The sequence below is a fragment of the Filicampus tigris genome, chromosome 11 (assembly GCF_054856515.1).
Source record: "Filicampus tigris isolate MCC_2025a chromosome 11, RoL_Ftig_1.0, whole genome shotgun sequence".
Classification (NCBI taxonomy): domain Eukaryota; kingdom Metazoa; phylum Chordata; class Actinopteri; order Syngnathiformes; family Syngnathidae; genus Filicampus; species Filicampus tigris.
The window spans coordinates 15596107-15617500 of NC_141227.1; the positions used below are offsets into that span (position 1 = coordinate 15596107).

General features: G+C 41.7%; 1 protein-coding gene across 1 annotated transcript in view; it reads left to right on the forward strand.

The window, feature by feature from the left end:
• The window catches only part of lrmda (leucine rich melanocyte differentiation associated), a 248002-nt gene that overhangs the window by 161558 nt on the left and 65050 nt on the right, over positions 1 to 21394 (forward strand). The window contains exon 6 of the mRNA XM_086046070.1: positions 5140 to 5266. Within this exon, the coding sequence (XP_085902196.1) occupies positions 5140 to 5266 (127 nt within the window). The remainder of the gene's footprint in view (positions 1 to 5139; positions 5267 to 21394) is intronic.

A 21394-nucleotide genomic window follows, 5' to 3' on the forward strand; every position in this document is an offset into this window, starting at 1 on the left:
AATAGCATGCCACTAAAATGAATTTAAAGAAAAGGTGTGGGTGTCGAATCCTTTCATCAGGAAAAATTTGGATGCTTAAAAACTGGTGTGACACCCCTAGTTGCTGGTACAGTGTATTGAGACATAATGACACAAGTATTTTGACATACAATGTATGTGCCTTTAGCATGTACTGTAATTTTGTCAACTTCTTTGGCTTCCATCTGTGTTTCTTCACTTTCTGAAACACTTTGTACCCTCCCTTGTTCCTAATAGTGATGGACCTGCCCAAACACTTGTGTAGTTGTGTTAGCACATGCATGTAAGCTAAATTTACTGTTCAGATTTATGTGTGGTGCAGGTACAAAATTGTCCGCCCTCAAAAATGATCTTTAAGACATATGTCTTATATGTCTATACGACACATTAGTATAATGACACATAATTTGTAAGCATGTATATTCGAGTCTGCTACCATATTTTTGATACATCCATTTGAAGTTACTGGAGACTCAACAAACGTGTTAGTAGAGAGGATATGTTTTAATAATGTTTTATAAAATGATTAGTAAATGTATGCAATGGTATAATTGCTGGTAAACTAGCCCTGACAACACGTGTTGTAGCATCTACGCTATCATGACTGGTCAGATTTGTGTGTGGTGCTGGTACACCCTGCCACACCTTAAAACAATCTATTCTGACATATAAACATACAGCGCATGTTTTATTAACACTAGCATTGTACATTGACTAACTTCCATGTTTTTGTTGCCTATATTTAAAGTTAACTAGAACAATAACAAGCATAAGCATTAACAACTACAGTACGCTAACGTTACATTCAGATTTGTAAAGCTGGGCATCATGTTCCCGTCTGCATATTTAGCCGACCCACGCGGTTGGTCCGAGTCAGCCAAACGGCATCAAAAATGGACTTAACCGCTAGCACGTCACACATGCACACTTGACACGCAGCCAAATGAATAAAAAAATAAAATGCAATGACTGTGCCCCATATTGTTTTTATCTCCCCGATCAGCATGCTGTGCATGTACGTGTGTCAGTTGTTTTTGATATTTTTTTCTTTATTTGGCGACGTGTCCGCTTGTGCGGCGCCTTCGTGTGACGTGCACATTAGGTTCTCGATGCCTATTGGCTGTCGACGATATGTGCAGATGGGGACTTTGTGACGGTTAGGCGATGCCCAGCAGATTTGTATGCTGTACTTGTACAAAGTTTGTCGCGTGCTATTTAATTTCAAGGGCTAGATGGTAACAACATGTTCTGTTAGCATGGATGTCTGTAGCATCCAATTAGGTTAGCTAGGTATTGCAACATATTTGGAATTAATACAAGGCTAATTCTCTATATATACTGTGCCCTCTTGAGCATGTCAGGAAATAATTTGAACTTGTGAATGTGTCACGAATAACCCCAAATAACCTCAGAAGAACTTGATCATGAAAGGTTCTTTGTAAAGCCACGATGCTATTTTGCACCCGTGTTTTGTAGCTTTTTGTAAGTCATGTATTTGATGATGTCCTGTTCCCTCCAAACATTTCACAAGCAAACTGTAGATCCAACCACATCGTTCTAAAAGCTTTGTCACGCGGCCCCTCTCTACACTCCAGTTTGCAAAATGGATTTCATGTGTGACTACTCCCCACCACAAATGAGTGTTTACTAGCCTGCCTTAGCGCGGCAGTCGATGCATTAAACATCAAGCCGGGCCCCGAGCCATGCAATATGACCACCATTTGTCAGGGTCCTTTACGTGAAATGTGATAAAAGGCGAAAAGCATACACTCTTTTGTCTGTTTTAGCCCTAAGTGCTTGTTTCTGACTCTGTGTTGCCTATTAATCATTTAGCACCCATGCCTTTCTTGAATAATATTTCACCTCCCTTTTCGTTTCCCTTTCACTTTCCCAACCCTGCTCACTTTTCCGCCTCGAATGCTTATCTTACTGGTGAGGAAAGCCGCTCGCGTCTGAGTGACAGTGTCTACGCTCGTGTAATGTAATATTCATAATGTGTCACATAGTCAAACATCAATTTGAGCGTGATGCAGATTCCATGTCTGACAAGGTTAGGCTGTGTGCAGGTCATGACAGCAATGGGCCTTGGGCAATAAATAGCCAGGCCCGTGCCTCGGGAGCTTGTGGTCTCCCAAGTGGAGGATCCTGGTGTGCTGCCTCTGTCCAACAATTAGTGCGATGACATAGAAATGTACAATTCATCCCCACTGCAGCTGCGGTGGTCAACGGGCAGTTAAACATTCTCCACTTCATAACTGACCATGACCATCCCAAGTGGAGTGGAGTAGTACCACCTCATTCGCTAGTTGTGGTTGTCACCGTTGGGATTCACTCTGTGCCTTGCTGATTGGTATTCAGTGAACACATTTAAGATTTTCTCAATTTAATCCGTGTAGCCCGATTCTTATTTTACTGATGTTGGTCAATCTCTGATTTGGTGGGACTTTAATTTTGTGTCAGCCAATGTCCCCGAGAGATGTGCCACACACACAGATGCACTAAATAATTATTCCTTTGTGATTTTTTGATGAAGTGCTGTTTCCATGATTGAAAATACAATTTATGCTTTCAGTTGTCAGATCCCAACTCAGCCCTTGGTTGTTATGATAACAAAAAACGTACTTTGCATTGGCATAGACGCCGGGGTGATTAGTTGCTCATTTGCAAAAGACAGTACCACCCCCTCGAAACAGGCTGAATTCAGTGAGACTCAAAGTAGATGGTCTAAACTTTAGACCATTTTGAGGAAAGCATGTTGCAGATATGTTATTAAGACACCTGGGAACTTAATAACTTTGAACTATTGATTATATGGTTAATTGTGTGAAAATCGTAAAACTCATCAATGAGATTGGTTTTAGTAATTCCATATGATATTTCTATTTTGTCTTTAGTCTTATTAATCCAACATAACGAATTGATAAATAGTTAAAATGTTAAATAAAGAAAAGAAAACTACTGGAGTTGTGTCCATAAAGTGTTTTCTGCGTTTCTTTTTCCAAACTTTTCTGCCTTTTCAAGGTCAGGCATGCTCATATCAGAAAATAACTTGGGAAAGACTGACCAGTCAAGTTACAGTCCGAAAAACTCTTCAAATCACTGTATTGCCTCCTTATGATTAAAACGTTGACATGAACTTTGACATTTCGGCTCATCCCAATCGCCATCATCTCACTCTGTGCCCATACCCTGCGAACTTTCACTTAGTTGCGTGTCCTTTTTTGGTCCTGACACACCACTTCCTTCTCTCTCTCTCTGCCAGTCTGTGAAAGGATGTGTTGTCATCTATGTATTCCCACCATTATCTTTTGACGTTTCTCCCCCATCCCCCGGCCCAATGAAAGACGGAGTGTGTCTGAACGCTGGGAGAGATGCTGTGATGCTGCCAGAATGACAGCTCTGGCAGACGGGCAAGCGTCTCCTTTCATGCTATTTATACGTACGACTTCTTCTCATCACCTTTGAAGGTTATTACCTTCAAGGAAACATCATTAGCGTTAATTTGGCATCATCGTTATATCTGAGTAAACATGTCTTTTGTGGATGTGTGCATTTTAATAGAACTTGGTTTCAGTTTTGTACCACTGTTTCTACTATTTTCTCGAAATGGAAGTCATGCACTGAATTAAGTCAAATAAAATGCACTCTACATTATTATTATTATTCATGTTTTTTATTATTATTATTTAATGTTAGTGTTGCACTTTTTTCCACAATTCTTTCACAACAATATTAAGTTTAAAACACTGAATAATGTACAAATTAATGAGCAAATCATTATAACAATATAAATAAAATAACATTTAAAAAAGTAAAGGTTGGTGCAGATACTATATTCCTTAAAATATAATTTAAATATACACTATATTTAGAATATGTGTGTACAGTTATTCCTCGTTTATTGGGGTTAATGGGGACCAGAACCCCCGCTATCGGTGAAAAACTGCGAAGTACAGGTTGACTTATTATTTTATTTTATATTTATTTTAGTTTTATTTTGGTTGGGATTAATGCCTCTACTACGCCGTTGCGAACTCGCTGACATGGTTTCCACCCTTCTAAATACTTGTTACACAACAAATTTAAAAGGCAAACTGAAGAATAAATACAAAGCTGCAGGCTGTGAGAGAAACGTGAGCTACAAGCCCGGCAGCGGACAATTATGACGTAATTTTAAAGTTGTACTTTTTATCCTAAAATTGGTTTACCTTAAGAATAATTCTGCGGTGCATTTTAGCCAAAGGTACAATCCTATTGTAATTCAGTTTAAAACCCTTGTCGTCGTCGTTGTTGTTCAAAGCGAAAGTTCCATTACTGCTGCTGTTGTTGCTGCCGCTTCCTCGTTGACTCCTTCTTCGTTTGGCGTCTTCTTCTTCTTTCTTCCCTCTTCTTTTAAAATGAAGAAGAAGCACGGTCGCCTGAAGTAATCTTGGCTTGATTTTTTCCTTACACACAACAACAACAACAAGGTCCTTTAGATAAAATGCAACGCAAGATTCTAGTTAAGGTAAGCTGTTTTAAGACAAACTTCAACAAACACTTTAACATTTTATTTGTCAATGATTCGTCGTCCTTGTCGTGGTGAGCACGTCGTGCTTGTCGGGTGCCTGAGCGCACTCCGCTCACATTTTCTGAACACAGCCGTTTACTATCCGTTTATCGGGCTTGACTCTGACTAACTGAACGGCACATTTGAATAATGTTATGAGCTTCCGAACAGAAAGTTATTCCAAAGTGCTGTTCGTTAGCGTGGACGAGACTAGCAAGAGCCGGCGATGATGTGCAGCCAATCAGCTCATGGGATGAATCCACCCGTGCTCTCATTTGTCGATCTCGTGCCAGCCACGCGTCAACTCATCTCTTTGAAACAACGCGTCTTTCCGCAGTATGGCTGCCGATATGGCTGTGTTTTTTATTTTTTGATGAATACTTTTTGCACTCAGGCCGCAAAACTCGAATCGCAAAGTGCCTAGGGATTACTGTATTTTGGATATTTAACAGAAACTGGATTAAATACTTTATGCCCTAACCTATTAACAACTACTTAAATAAATACAATAGTTTTTGTATGAGGCAACACAGTTTAGGACTAAATGGATGTCCTTTTATTCCCCCCCACAGATGTTTTGTTCTGCACAAGCTCCCACAGCTGAAGTTTCTGGACACCAGGAAAGTTACCAGAAAAGAAGTGATAGAGGCCCAAGCGAGAGGAGCATTCATGAAGGTGGTCAAGCCCAAGTCGGACGATGTAAGTTTTTGACCATTTCCTGTTTGTTTGTTTTTCCCCCTCCATTTTATATTCTGTTTCTGCTCTTCTCCTTTGTATTGCACTTTTCTTTCTCCTTCCCTAAACACTTGAGTGTCAGTGTCCGATTAGAGAGGTCCTCTTTCCGTGCCCTCACTTAGTGAGTGTGTATATGGGTGTGCAGTGTGTGTGCGTGTGCGTAACTGAGTGTGACCACAGGCTGACCTGATTCCGTATGCATGAGCCCAGATCAAAGACGACGGGCGGCTGTCCAGTCGGGCTTGTGTCGGCGAGCGTGACATGGTTGGCGATTGGAGTGACAGCTCACGTACACGCCGCTCACCATCGCTTAATTATCCCGTCCCCCCCCCAACTCTTGTTTTGGGCCACACAGACTAATTAGAGCCGGGGATAAAACTGACTTCAAACCCCCGCTTCCACTCTTACTTGCCCTCTTCTGCCTCTTTGATAATGCAGTGCGAATGATCATGCCTCGCCTTGATTTGATCGCATGTAATTGTGAGGTCATGAAATATTTAGCTGCGCTTTGTCGTCTTAAGGTCTCAGGGGCTCTGACGGTGAGCCTGGGAGGTAAAAAAAAATGGATCCGCAGTGGGCGTATCAGAAGCACGGGGGTTTAAAAGTGCACAGGGATAGGGAAAAAAAACACAAAATCAGGCAGTCAGCCGGGACGGTGTCGTCTTTTGGCGTCGCTACACTTCCCTCTTGATATCTCATGAAACACAGAAATAATTTAACCTCCGTGTGGCTTGTTTGCTAGATGGAACAAAGTGGAATGAAAACAGTGTACATCCACTTCATATAAAGAGAAACCAGGGACCTCTACAGTGATTTTGGCAGGCTGGAGTCACTTTATGAGATTTTATTTACATAGCTTGTCAGCGCGGGAGAAATGTTTGGCTGGGAGACGAAAGCCGAGATAATTACTGATTCTAGCTGACATGACGTGCGTGTCTTTGTGTCTTGGCGTCTTTGAACAAGCTGTATATGATTATTTATTCTTTATGCAAAGTAAAAGGTTATGGCTTTGATGAAGACGCATCGACTTCCCACTGCACTCCCACTTTTTCATTCCCGCGTCGGAATATATTTATATATTTTTAAAATTGTGTTCTCACTCTTCCTCATTAGTCGAGTCTACACTAAGTGTGCGGACACACTCGCCGTCTGGGCCGAGGGACGTGGGCACAGCCTTTCCGTACCATTTGTCTTGAGCTAGATGAGATGTGATGTGTCAACTTTTCGCAGACTCGATGAGCCATGAGTACCTCCCAGCTCTCATTGTCCACATCATCGCTGTGATTTGTGAGCTCGCCAATGGTGCTGGCGACCAATTAACAAAGAGCGAGCTGGGTAGCAGCCTCCGACGAGCGCATAATTAGATACTTGTTTGCTTTTGCGCCTCTTGAAGCGGGATACTTCTCATAGCTGTACACCGTGTGTGCAATTTGCCTCGTTACAGAGGATCATAATTAGCTGTCTGGATTGTGTTAAGCGGTGCTGAGTGTGTGTGTGTGTGTGTGTGTGTGTGTGTGTGTGTGTGTGTGTGTGTGTGTGTGTGTGTGTGTGTGTGTGCGTGCGTGTGTGTGTGCGGGGGTGTGTGTGTGTGTGTGAGAGCAAAAGAGAGAGAGACACTAGCAGCATTGATGTGACTTAAAAGGTTTGTCCACGGAGGGAGTAACTGATGCACTTGGTTGTTTACTTGTAAACAAGCATCCTCTCCTCCTCATTTGAGGGGCTTCTAATTGCCTCATGTAGCTACAAACTTGTCTGCTTGTGACTTCACATGTTTTTCACAGCTTAGGTGAAGGTATATTTACAGTACGTGAATGTATTTTCTCTAGGATCTTGTACAATTGCACAGAATCATTTGTACGTACTGTGGAGGCCTACTAATGAAGAGCCCAAGGAAAGAGGTTATAATATGTGTTCCTTGAAGGTTGTTGGTTGTTAGGATATTTGGTTGGTTAATTAGCTGTTTTGGTGTATTGGTTTATTGTTTGTTGGTTGGTTGGGGTTGGTTAATTGGTTGAGGTCATAGCTGTTTTTTTTTTTGGGGGGGGTAGTTTATTGGTTGCCTATTTAGTTTGTTTGTTGGTTATTAGGATATTTAGTTACTTTGTTGGTTGGTGGGTAGATTGGTTGGTTAACTTATTGGTTTGTGGGTTGGTTAGTCAGTTGGTTTGTTATTTGGTTGGGTTTGTTGTTTGGTTATTTGTTTACTCAGTTGGTCAATCGTTTCAATATTTTGGTTAGTTATTAGGCTGGGTATTTGGTTGCTTGGTTATTGGGTGAATTCATCCATTGCTTGTTGGTTGGTATGTAGTTAGTTAGTTATTTTGTTGGTAGTTGTTATTTTGCTCTTAGTTTAGTTTGCTTGGTTAATTCATTGGTTGGGTGTTTGGTCAGTTGTTTTTTTTATTCGGTTGGATTAGTTTTTTTTGGTTGGTTGATGATTTGATTATCTAGTTTGTTATTAGGTCAGTTATTTGGTGATTTGGGTCATTGCTAGTTGGTTGGGGTTGGTTATTTGCTTTATTTAGCTGGTTAGTTATTTTTTGTTAGTTATTTGGTTTTGTTAGATTTGATTGGTTGTTTAATTTATTGGTTGCTCGTTTGGCTTGTCTGTGAGACAACCCTAATCTTTTTTTACTTAATTTTTCAGGCGTACCTACTGTTGTACACTGTATAAACTAAAACCATTGCAACACATGCAATTCAGCTGGTTCAAGAATCAGTGAAGGAGCCTTTTTTTCAGCGGTTTACAATCTGAGTCACCACAGAACTTTTGAGAGAGCCGATGATTCATACCATGGTGGATTGCGGCCAGAGTTTGAACTCCTCTTCCTTTTCCATGTAACACTATGGCATATGCCATTGAGCAGTAACACATGCTCCTGAAAAAGCTATGGTTGTCAAAGCATAATTTTTCCATATACAGTATACTGTACTTGCAGTGGAACTGATGTGTAAAGCAAACATTGTAATTCTTGTAGTTTCAGTTCTGTTTTCCCCTCTATTCATTGCCATTTTTTGCCTCTTCATAAAGCATTTTGTTTCTCTCAGATCAACCATGATAGTATATCCCGATCTTTTAGAAAAGGGTGAAGAATACCTATTTTCAGGATGGATACCTTTCTATTCCCAACTCAAACTAACCTTATAAAATTAGCAAGCCCTTTGAAAAGAAAATGTATGTTTCCATCAACTTTTGGGCATAAAATTCATTCAAACATGCTTTAAATCATTTTGAGGTACAGTTTGTTATATTGCACTTCTGAGTGAACATGACAGAGGAGTAATGAACAGAGATGAAAAAAAAAAAAAAAAAACAACATACAATGCTGGATGTAAACAAAAAAGACACATAAAGGGCATATGAAGTGTTCTCCAAAAACCACAACGTTAAGCTGACTCAGGCTGGAAAAGCTTTGAGCTGTATTTTGGGAAATTGGGCGTGTTGGAATGCCATAATGTGATAATTCCCGATGAGGGCTTAGGGGTCATGGCGATAAACCACATAGAGCCCTTTGGACTCTGCTTTCGGAAAATACGTGTGGTGTTTTTTGGCTCGGTTCCTCCAACCTCACTTCGCCCGGGGCGCGCTCTCTTGCAACCAGCCGTGTCTGTTCAAACACGGACTGTGCATTCTGTTTTCAGAACTTACTAAAAAAACCACCATTTGAAAAAAATAGCGCATGGCATACGAAACTGACTCTTGGCCTAATGTTTCACTGTGAGTAAAATAAGGTTATAGACAACTCAGGGGCGACATCAGCGCGTTTAAAACTCTCCTCGGACGTCACTTAAATTTTCCCTGACTTGATTTCCTAGCATGAACACACATTTTTCCTCCTGACAAGCTGCTTTTGCGTATAATGTAAAACAGACTTTGCGGGTGGTTTGAGTCTGCGCCCGGGTCCCACGAGGCATGGCGCTCACAGGGTAACGCTTCTTCACGGGAATCGACATTGACACAGCCAGGAAAGTCCTCAAGGTAGATCTTTCACCCCCCCCCCCCCATCCCGCCTCCCTACTGTAGACATAACTTGTTTTACAGCAGACAGCAGCTCATATTAAGTTTGAACGAGAGGAAGTCTGTCCAAATTTACAACTGACTGCTCGGTTGTAGACTCATAATTGTGCATTATGGGATACATGATTGTGGGTTATTTTGCAATGCAGTGGGGCGAAAAGAAAAAAAAAGGCATTTTGCTTTGGGTTGGCTGTGTGGCTTCCTTTTTCAAAAATCGCTGTAAAGCGTACAGTTGCCACGTCCAGCTCTGCTACTCGAGAGTTATGGCTTCTCCAAAGTTCTCAAACATAACAAATGGTGTGTAATATAGCGCTTTGTGAATGTGCCTTTGGTGGCTTTACTAAATCATTGTAGTGAACAAATGTGTCCTCAGGGAGGGAATGTGCTTCTCAGGAAATACAGTGCAACCCAATGGAACGGCGTGGAGGCCTGTTTATTTGCTCCCTGGCTCTAGCTGTGCACCATAGTGAGTCTTTAAAGACGCCTGATTTGTTACAATCCTTATTTGATGATATTCTCAACAAGGATGTGCACGGAAGATTGAGAAAGGACAGAGCTGTAGTTTCAACTATGTTCATAATGTTTCTATCAATAATGTGAAGTTGTGTGTATATATAGTCTTAACATCTTGAAGGTAAAAACATCTTGAAGTCAAAATTAATCTTACTTCTTGGAAAGAACAATCAAAGGGTGTTGCTTAATCCGGTCCCATTAGTTTGCTGACGAAAGCGAGCTGCAGTAGACCTCAAAACTTAAAGCAAACAGTAGGAATGCAAAAATGAATAAATAAATAAATACATGTCGTGTTTAAAAAAATGGTTTAAAATGGTTGCTGTAAATATTTATGCTACCTAAACAGGCTATGTTAGCAGTGAAAACATTAAGTAGACAGTTGGATAAGGAAATGATAAGTACGCAGAAATAGAAAATTAACATAGACGGAAAAAATGGGCTTCCAACTATGCTTAGTCCGACTATTTTTTCAGTTTCCCATCTATCGTCTATCGTCTACAAAATGGGCGTCCATCATGGGCAGATAGACGAACCGTTTCGTCACATGGGCGTTATGCCCAGCTCTGCTAATAACACACGCAAATGGAATGGCTGGAGTGAGGTTCCCCTGGCCAGGTTGGTCAGTATAATTTTTACGATTACATAACATTCTTTTGTAACAAATGCCAAGTTTCGTTTTCTGTTTATCATAGTGACATACAAAATATATAAAACATAATAATTAACCAATAAGTATTCTTTTCCCCAATTATCGTTCAGAGTTACAGAGTTTTAGAATGTTATCTGTTAATGATGTTGACTTTCATAGCCGCACATCTGTGTATAATTGCTTGGACTCACCTCTTGCTTGGACTTGCGCTGTCCAATCTTGTCTTTCGCCATGAACTGATGAAGCTTGCTCGGATGAGAGGCGAAACGTCTCCTAAGACAACCAGAACAGTCCAGTTGCGATCGATTCAATGCCTAGAGAATACAATGACCTCGATGAATGAAAATGTTCACAAGCAATTGCTTGGATGTGTTTAGTTTGTAGAATGGTTGAACTTGAAAAATCCAAGCAGTCATTCTCTCAGGTTGTTTTCATGTGTGTGCACGCCTGGGGTTGTGCATGTGTGTGTGTGTGTGTGTGTGTGTGTGTGAGAATGTGTTTGCAATTGTTTCATAACTTCTCCCATAAAGCCAATGTTTGGACTATCGCGTCAGAAGGTCACAGAGAGGTCACGAGCAAGGAAAACAACAGCAATTAGAGGGAGTGACTCACACCGTCCACATAAATCATCCGCGCACATGTATAATAAACACCCAGTAAAACTTTTTAAAGCACAATTAATTTGAAGTAATAGCGCCGAGATTGATTTATGGCTCCTCTTCAAAGGCTGCAGACGCGGGGGTGCACGACCCCGCGTGTCACGAGCAACTCCCGCCAGCGAAAATGATAGATGAACTATTCCTTTTTGGCTCGGCTCAGAGCAGGAAAACAAACATGCCTTCCGAAGGACTTTGAGGAGACGGTGAAGTGGCTGCATTGCATTAAGTGATTTTCCTCCCCTTCTGCTGACATCCACTTTCGAGAGGAAACGCCTCTGTAGTGAAGTATCTGCTGTTGTGATGTCTCTTGTGTGTTGTGGTCCACTCGAAAGCTTGTCTGAAAACAGGCCAAGGTTGTCCGGTAATTATGAAACATACCACCATTTTCGGAATTTTAATAGCCATCCCAAACTTGTCTGATGACATGGTTTATTTTTCTAATATGAAAAATGTAAGGTTAGTTAAATGTTATATCTGTTTAAAGTTGGGATTGGCAAAGCATTTGCTTCATTTTCTCTCCACGGGGAGAAATTCTGCTGACGTCAAAGAAAAGTGCAAGAAAACAGTTGACTGGAAATGAACACACAAGTAAGAACAGCAACATTTGCTGTGGGACCATTGCGATGAAAAAAGAAAACGCAAAGATTGATGGTCATTTTACTGAACAGTTGATCAGTGGGAGTGCCATTTGTTTGTATCCATATACACACACAAAAAAAACAGCTGAAATGGAAAAATTTAACTAGTAGGGGTGTGCATCTCTCCAATAAAAGATGATACAATACGTATCGCGATACATGGGGGCCGATACGATTCAAAGACGGTTCATTTTAAATAGATTCAGTGGGATTACGATTCGATTTGGTATGGTATGGCTCAGTTCGAGAGAGTATGATGCACTGAGTTGCTATTTTACAATATGAATAACTTGTAAGTAAGCTGCTGTAAATGAGGAATTTTCTTCCAAGATATACCTCCAATAAAAGACAATTCAATACGTATCTCGATAGTCATAGTACTATGAAAACAAAATGATACATTTTTGTTTAAATGGGCCTGAATTCTGTCATTGAGATGCATGTATTATTCACTGAGAAATGAAGGAAAAAATATATATGTTATATTTAGAAATGGGTCAGTTCTGGGAGGTGAATTTGCCCCAACCCCAAAACTGTACTTTCCTGTAAGTGTTCCTTATGGTTCTGTTCCACTATTGAACAACACCATCTTTGGGCTGCGCTTGCAATTCCCATTGATTACGCCTCCATTCAATTGATGCTTTTAGGTATTAAATTGCATAGTGCCTCAACGTGTTAGCCTATCAGCCCAATCTGAGCTAATCCACCCCGATGGTCTCCTTGGTGACAGGAAAATGCTGCTCGTCTAATGAGAGACAGCTGGCTTTAATGTTTGCGCCTCTCCTCTGCCACTTTCCAAAGCATGAAACCAAACTTTCCATCAGTTGCCATCTTCTCAGATGATGTTGACATTAATCAGCTCAGCGCTTGCTCTGCTTTGAACTCGACTGTCATGAACACCCTCCCTTAGCAGCTTTGCTTTAGATTCTTATCAGATAATTCAAGTAAAGCTCTTGTTGTTGTTTATAGAACGCAGATGCTGCTGTACCATTTGGTAGGAAACTTGCTTACTTTCACTGTAGCACATTTAGTGAAACTCTATTTTGCAGTCCCCGTTGGCATGTTTCATTTGGTCAGGCATTACTTGTCCGGTATTTGCTGTCCAATATGTGAGGAAGTGATCAGACCTCAAACCAAAGCAACCCACAAAAGATTGTATCAGGTTTGTCCCTTCATGGCAAAATGCTGGCGTAAATGGATTGAACTGCTGATTTACCAAACACTTTATAATATTGAATTTTTGTAAATTATAGTGTCTGCTGTTCGTAAATGATGTCGGAATCTTCTTTAAGCAGCTTTTACCAGCGTCCGTCACAAAGTGGGGACTTTGGACCGCTAAAGTTTGTGCTTCCACAGGCCGCCTTTGTGGTTTTTGGAGCTTGTCACACATGTCAAACACTGGCTAGAAAGTGAGAAAAAGGGATATTGTTTCCAGCCACTTGGATTCTTTTCTCCCTGACATCTGCCACTCCTCTGAAATGATAAATTCTTGCCTCATTAGGCGTGGGTGTGGGATTACAGGCTGACAACACATTAATCACTGGGCTGGGTGGCAGCCGCCCCGCTCCGGCTACAGGCATTGTTAACCAAACTTTTCGAATGTGTCACTCTCCTCCCTGACACAGCATAATCAATCATCCTGATTGACAGGACTGATAGATTACACTATTTATACTTTGTGTAATGAAAGCGAGCGTTTCCACCTACTGTCATTTTCGAGTCGATGATAGGCCACGGCGTCCGGCTGAATGGGAGAAAGTACAAAAAGAGAAAGAAGAGCTTTGTGGACTCTCAAAGAGACAAGAGCGGCAAAAGCGAGGGGGGGTGGTGTTAAGACACTGCTGGTCTGCATTGTGCTTGCTGCGTGGTAAAGGCGGTCGTCACGTCAACACCGCGCTATTGTCATCTTTCCCAGCGATCACTGGCAGGTAAAACTTCGCTTTGTGTGTCACGGGATTGTGTTTCCCCTGTGACCTTGTTGCTGAGGTGAGGTTTTGTTCCGCAAACTACTTTTCTGACAGAGTGTGAAAGATTTACACATGTTTTACAAGTAAATGACAGGACACCATATACTGTATGTGTGGCATGTCAATGTACATTGGCCGGCAACATAATGGGAGTTTATGTCGGTTTAGAACTGCGTCACATCGCTCAACAACAACACCCCCCCTCCGGCTGTACGTTCCTTTGCATGGGAACTTGTGGATGAAATGTCACACTGGATGATAAGGTTGTATTTCTCCTTTGTTCATTTTTAGCCGTATGTATGTCTTCGTCTGGAATTAGAGATGATCTTGCTGCGCTGGGGGAGGATATTGGATGTGAGCACTTGAATGAGAGGCTGCCAAGGATGGGGACACAAACCAAAACAAAACCACTTTGTCATGTTTTGACAGCAAGTCCGTCTGTGATATCTCTTATGAGGACACGCTGTCAGGAAATTAGTTAACTAGAGCATATTATGGAGAGCCAGGTAATTTAGCCTGCCTCCAAGATGCAGTCGTGGATAGCTCGCAGGAGGCCGCATCCCCGGCCTGACATTGCTGCGTGTATAATGCAAAATGGGGTGACATGCTCAATAGGTTCTGTCAGGTGCAGGATTGAATTCTCTGCCTACTGCGTCTCAGTTTGGAGCACGCTGGTCAATTATTTCTGAAGCTGTCACCGCGTGGGAAGACACTGTTATTTAGTATGTGTTAACTTGGCATCATTAAGACGCTCGGCTGACAGAGAATAGCGCACCTGAATGTTATTTATTTAGATTCGCCGACAGGGGTAACCTTCAGACGCGTTGACCTCTCCCTGTTTTGCGTTTTGTGAACCCCCCCCCCCCCCCCCACGGTCCATTAGGAAGAGGAGCTGTCGAGACAGTGGGGAATCAAATGGCCAAGAGTCGTCTAATCTGGCACGGTAATGTGCAAGAGGAGCCATTTGTTTGGACAGATTGCTTTGATCACTTTGCGGTGGTTCACAGTCTATCTGTACGAGAGAAATGTCAAATTATCATAGATCTATGCTTTTGTCCTTAGACTGTTTCATTCTGTTTTGTGCAATACTAACATGTAAAGTGTGACTCTGGGACACTACAGGAATCAGGATTAAAGCTTTAAGATGCTTCTTGCATCCGGCTTCCTTAAGCATCCAGAAACTGCAGTAGAGAGACATCTGGGACAGGTGAGCATTGGTAAATTTTTAGTTCACTTGATTGACTGGTGGCCACTCCAGGCTGTAGTCATCTGGGATATTGCCCCTGTGATGACCCTGACAGGATAAGCAGTATAGAAAATGAATAGGTGGATGGATGGATGGGTGAATAGATGGACAGGAAGACATGTGGCAGGTCAGAGGCTGCACACATTTGTTACGCTGCAGTCGTAGAGGTATATATCCGATTAATGTTAGAATCTTATTTGAAAGATGTCTTAGTCCGATCTGAGAATATAACTTTGATTTCACTTTGGTTTACTTTTTTGGCTTTACTCATATCCTAGTTGACCACAAAGTATAAGTTGTATTTGGCTCCTTACAAATCAAAATTTGCCCTTGGTGAGATGACACACGTATCACACAGTAGGAACCTAAACTAGTAAATAAATTCCATCTGTGGGGGGTTCTTATTTTATGGCGACCAGTGCAGGGTTTTGTCCACATTGATTTAGCTAGGATAAGCCCCTGAACAGGATAAGCAGTATCATCCATATCTTGACGTATGGATGGATGCAGGGAGAAGAGTCTGCTCATGAAATAGTGGCCCAAGAATTTGGGGGCTCAGTGCCTTGTTCAGGGCCATCTTGTCAGTGTTCCTTATAGCGATCATAGATGTTTCTAGCAACCAGTTTTGATACTTTGGTCTGTCGTGGGGAAGTACAGTAGCCGAATGGTTCGCAGATCTGCCTCAACATTGTGACAGTCCGGTTCAAATCTCGACACTGGCCTTCCTGTGTGAAGTTTGCATGTTTTTATAGATACTCCGGCTTCCTCCTGCAGGTTATGCTAAATGAAGACTGAATTTTGAAGGTTTAAATGAAAAATGATTGTTTTTATACATGTGCCCTGCGATTGGCTGGTGACAAGAGCGCCCTGCCTCTCACCTCAAGTCACCTTGGATAGGATCCAGCTAACCCTCTACCCCAACAAGTGGTATAAAAATTGATCAATTGATGATCCGTAATGGAACGACATCAACCCCATGGCCTTTAAGACTCATACTACCAGAGTAAGATGCTGCTGTTTATGATGAAAAGGGGAAAATGCTCCTTATGAAACAGCACCTGCAATCAACCGCAAATGTGATGAACGTGAAACCTGATCACGTGAAGCTACAGCGTGACCTCCAGTGCAGCAGGATTGGGTGATTGGGATGTGACAGCTGCTGTAACAACATCTCTGCATTTATCTCTTCCTGCTCTCTGTGTCATTCGCGCTCCTTGCTTCTGTCTGACTGTCTCTTTCCTCTCAACAAGTTCGACTTGTCTATAATTAATGTCCCCGAGGGCTATCTGCGGGTCAGGCGAAGGATGTATGTGCTGTTGAGACAGGTAGACTTGACACCTCCTCATGCGGTTGATGGTTTAGGAGAAGCCAATGATGAGCATGCTGAGGTTGGAGGCAAAGATGAGAAGAGTTGAAGGAACTGTGTGACCTCCCAACACAGAGACAAGAATGATGTTACCGTACTCGATTAAGCAGTCACGTTTTTATCGTTAAGGATTTAACCTGTCAGAAATGTCACATGTGAGTGACAGAAGGATAAAGTTCCAATGATGTCCGCATGACACGCACTGGGAATTGACTTTATGGCATTAGTTGAACCTTTACATTGCAAGAATGCAATACATGTGATTCCTGGGGTGTTGAACACAAAGAGACACAGAGAGTCAAAGTGAGATAAGGATCAAAATGTTTTATTTGGTGGCAAAAACCTCTGACAAATCAACAGTGCGAATACGTTCAGCAAGCTCTGCAGAAGCATGACTACGATCCTGATCATTTGAATCGGCTGTGTTGGGTGAGAGAAACAAAACATTGTGGATAGGGGCCCTCAAGGCCTGGAATTGCAGGGGTCTGCTATAAGGGCTACCTGGTTAATAGCCCTCATTAAACTTCCTTCCTGGTGTTTTTTTTTTTTTTTTTTATGTTCGGACTTCTGCCAAAATAAATGAAACTAATATTGATGTGCTGCATGCTATTTACCCGGCATGAGATTGAATTAGTCCCAGTGTATACTGTATTGAATGTATGCTCACTCGCTGTGGTGTGCTGTTCATTTCCATTCATATCTTAAGGCTGAAGTGTCCTCTACAGTCTGCACTTGTGTATCTTCACATAATATGCCGACTATCTCCTAGTCCGCTTTTCACAAACAATTTCAGTCCCTTTTTCCCAGCCGTCCCTGGCTGAATAGCCACTCATCCTTGTTTTCTGCTGGTAAAGAGGCATTTTTCTTTCCCTCTCAACTTCTGAATAGAGACAGCAGAGAATGAGGCAAGCCGCGTGATGAGCGGGGGTCGACGGGAGAATGGCGCTCGTGCTAAAGAGGAAATTAAGCTGAAACAGAGGAGGACAGAGGGACATTCTTGTTGAGCCATGGACGCGTTCAGAGGAGCGAGGGCTGCCAAGGGTGTAGTCGAGGTCATTGGAGGGGCAGAAGGTTCAAGTGACACTCAAACAGCATTCTTCTTTCATTCACTGGGGCGTTGGAAAGGGCTGTGAAAGGTTGGCATAGGCCCGCAGGGCACATGCGGGCGGTGAAGTGGGCAAAGATGTTCCTTTGGGTTTGCTGTTAGGCGGACACTCAAATAAATTCCCTCATGGGTGATTCTAAATAATCCTTTCAATGTAGTTCTTACATTAATGTGGAAGTCAACCCAAACATATTTTTTTCAAGAATATGTTCCCACCAGGCCCGCTCACTAGATGAAACACGGCATTCTGATTAATTTTGTGTTTGTGGAATATAAGTCAAGCAGTAAAATGCACTCGTTTTTAGCCATCTTTGGGGGCGGCCATTTTGTCTTCAGTCGACTGAAAATGACATCACAACTGCTCACAACGACCAATCGCGGCTGACCTGTTCTCTGAATCTGAGCCATGATTGGTCCTTGTGAGCTTCACTTCCTTCATACAAATATATTCAGTTGAAAAACTGATACGAATTACGAATCCCACGTAGAAATTGCCTAACGATGGCTGTCATGTGCAGTGGATCAACTGATCGCTGTTTGTTTCGCAACATACTAAATCTCTGCAGTTGAACAGCACGCCTAAGAATCCTGCTGACGCACGCCTAAGAATCCACATAAAAAAACGGTGCGTGCGACTAGCGTGAAAAGATGCATCCTTCATTTACTATTCTACTTCATTTACGGGCGCGTACAATAAAACTTGACACCTCGCTCGACGCATGAACTACCTGGTCGTCTTGGAATAAACACAAAAGTTTATTAAATATATTAACATTGTTTTTTAAAGTGAAATAATTGAACATCTGGTTTTAGTTTCTAAAGAAGCTCCAGCGGATAATATAATGCCTTTTATTTTATTTATTGTTGCAGGTATCTCATGGACGACCATACCACAATTTTTTTCTGCTGACGCATTGTCACATTATGGACAGCGTGAAACTCTATTAAACCATATTGTGTTGTAATTTCATTCTGCCACTTTATTGGTAGTGAAAGGGATGCATTTTGGGGGTATCGGCATGTCATAAACCGCAAATCGTGGCGGCGGCTATAATTCACTGCTCAAAATACATTCACACTCAAACACTACAAATCTCAGTCAGGTTGATTATTTGATCTCTGGATTATATATGCAGTATTGGAAGCAGTCAAATCTGGTGATGGTTTTTATAGGGAAAAAAATATTGACTCTCAAACTGTGTTGCCATTTGCAGCCCAGGGCGACTAAGCCTTTACCACCTTTTCTGAGAACAACGCTTATCTGTAGATTATTTTTTGTCATACCTTAGGTAAATACGACATAATGTACATACTGTAGGAAAAAAAAGTATTCAATAGTAGGACCCTGATCCGATGTCATTTTATAGGACCCCAGTTTGTTATCTTTTGTGATTAGCTTGTTTTAAAAAAAGAAATAAACACCTTTGCTGTCAAATTGTTTACAAATGAAAGTGGGTATCAAAGGAGTTATAACCCCTGACAATCTCATTTTGATGCTATTTGCAGTTGGCTTTAAGTTACATGCTGACAGATTTGTCTTCCCAGAATAGGTCTGACATCTTTGCACTGTTACATGCTTGGAAAAGTGATGGAGAGCCAACAAGGCGTGCAGGTCTGTAATAAGACATTTTGTGAGATGCTAGGCGAATCACGATTAGCAAGACATTCCGTTTCAAGGAAAACTTCTCCGGGCCACGAGGAACAAAGGTTTGTCAATTCATTGGAAACTGAAAACAACAAACTATTCTTCTGTGGTGGTGTGTGGCAAAGCAAAGGCATTCTGACAGACAATTGATCTCTTATTTTCTTTAATACTGCCTTTCCTCTTCCCTTTTCGCTCACTTTAATGAACAACTCCCAAAGGTACCGAAAACGTCCGACCTTGCAACACCAGCCCGTTGTTTCATTCTGTAAGAACCATTTATCTTGGTTAAATCTACCACCCGTGGCCCAGACATTTAATATGCTATAATAATAAGCATCCCTAGGGATCACCTGATTTGTAAGGCAGATAGGTGATGATACAACGAGCACCGCTGGCAGAGTCCCTCACTCAGTATGATGGGAGGTAATCTGAGAGGGTTTAGATTTCATTACACCTGTGCAGAATTCCTTCCCCAGTGAGGGACCATTGTGCCAGCAGTGAGTGCATCCTGTCAGACTTGTGTTGTTTGGGGTGGCAGCATGTTTTTGTCAAATGTATCTAGAGGGGATTTCAAAGACCATGGGTCGTAGACTTGAGCGGCTTGGAATATAGCCGTTTCCACCAAATGGTACAGTTTGGATCATTTCCGGATAAATTGTATTATCCGCTTTAGAAAATCTGTCCTGGACATCAGTGAAGCAGTTCCAGCCACTTTACATAGACTCTTGCACAGCACAACCATTCATTAAATCTCCTAAAAATATAAATATATATATAACCCGTGTTTAAATTGTCATGTTCCCAAAATTTTAAATTGGTTGCATCCAGGTTTTCAAGACCCTTTCATTGGGGTGCTTATCACAGTAGTTTGGTACAGTTTCCCTTAGCTTAGAGAAGCTGCTTCTCCCTTGCTTGGTCATTAGACGATCACTTCTAAATTTTAATTTAATGTGAAGCAGGGGCGGCGCACGATGGGCTATCTGAGCTAGGCAAGGCATTATCTAGTAAATTAAGGTCAGCTAAATGTTGCTTTTTACTTGTATTTTGGGTCAATTGGGCAAGGTTGGTATACTGTATGTGATTTTATTTCATGAAACCCTAGAAACGTCTAAAAACCTGACAGAATATCCTATGGCGTGAGGTGGTAAACCTGGTTTTTGCTCTCCTTGAACTGCTATAGTTGAGCATGAACACTAGATTTTCAGTCAAAAATCCTACGTGCATGGGCTTGAGCTGACTAAAGAAGATGGAAGCATACCAACCAAAAATGGGTACTTGTTTGTGTTTTTCAGCAGTCTTGATACCTAATCTGGAGACAGACAACCATTCAATTCACAATCATACCCACTGACGACTGAGTGGAAACTGAATTGAAGTCAGCTGAATGATCTCACTGACTGGTAAATTAATTCATTGATCAAACTAAGAAATACTTCCTTGCCAGGAATCCCAAACAAGTCCAGCAGGCCAGAAGGCAGAAGACAACCAGAGTGATGATCCTTTCATGAGATCTACCCTTGTCATCATCTTCCTCTCAACCATCTTCTCTCCAAGTGTCCTCTGTGACGCACGCTGTTCTCTCCTGACACCTGTCTGCCTTTTGCTCGTGACTCACCGTCCCGTCTTCTTCTCAGTGGGGTGGAACTGTTTGTTTGTGGACGTTTGTTATAGCAGGGGGTGGGGGAGGAAGGAATACCCTGGCCACCTCTCGTCTTTCAACTCGTCACACAGAACATGACAGGCTTCCTTCTCTTTGGTGCCGGAGATCTTTCTCACGTCCCCACGGGGAGTCAATGTTTTCGTCTTCTATCTCATCTTCTTGAACTTCATTTGTAGACAGAAGATCGATATTGTGTTCGTGAGCGGGCACTACCTTGCTCTTCACCGATGTTGTTTGAAGTCATCTAATTCGGGTTAGTCAGTTCCAAAAGAAGGGAATTATTTGTTTCACACATTTTTGCTATGATTTTTAGGGACATTTTGAATCTTGAATGTTCATCTACAGGGGTTCCTTGGGTTTCTTGGCTTATAAACAACACACAATGAAGTAGTTTGCCCAGCTAAATGAAAATACATGATCACATATACAAGAAGGCATGCTCAGTTACAACCTTTCATGTTATTTATTTTGACTATGACTTTACTATTGTAGTGATAGACTATGGCTTGTTCCGACTTATGTAGAAATTCTGTTTACGTTGAAACCCCTGACTACCCAACAAACTTGAATTTTATGTGAGGGTAACTCTTTTTGATTTAGGTTCAAGCTCTTGTAATTTCTAAAAT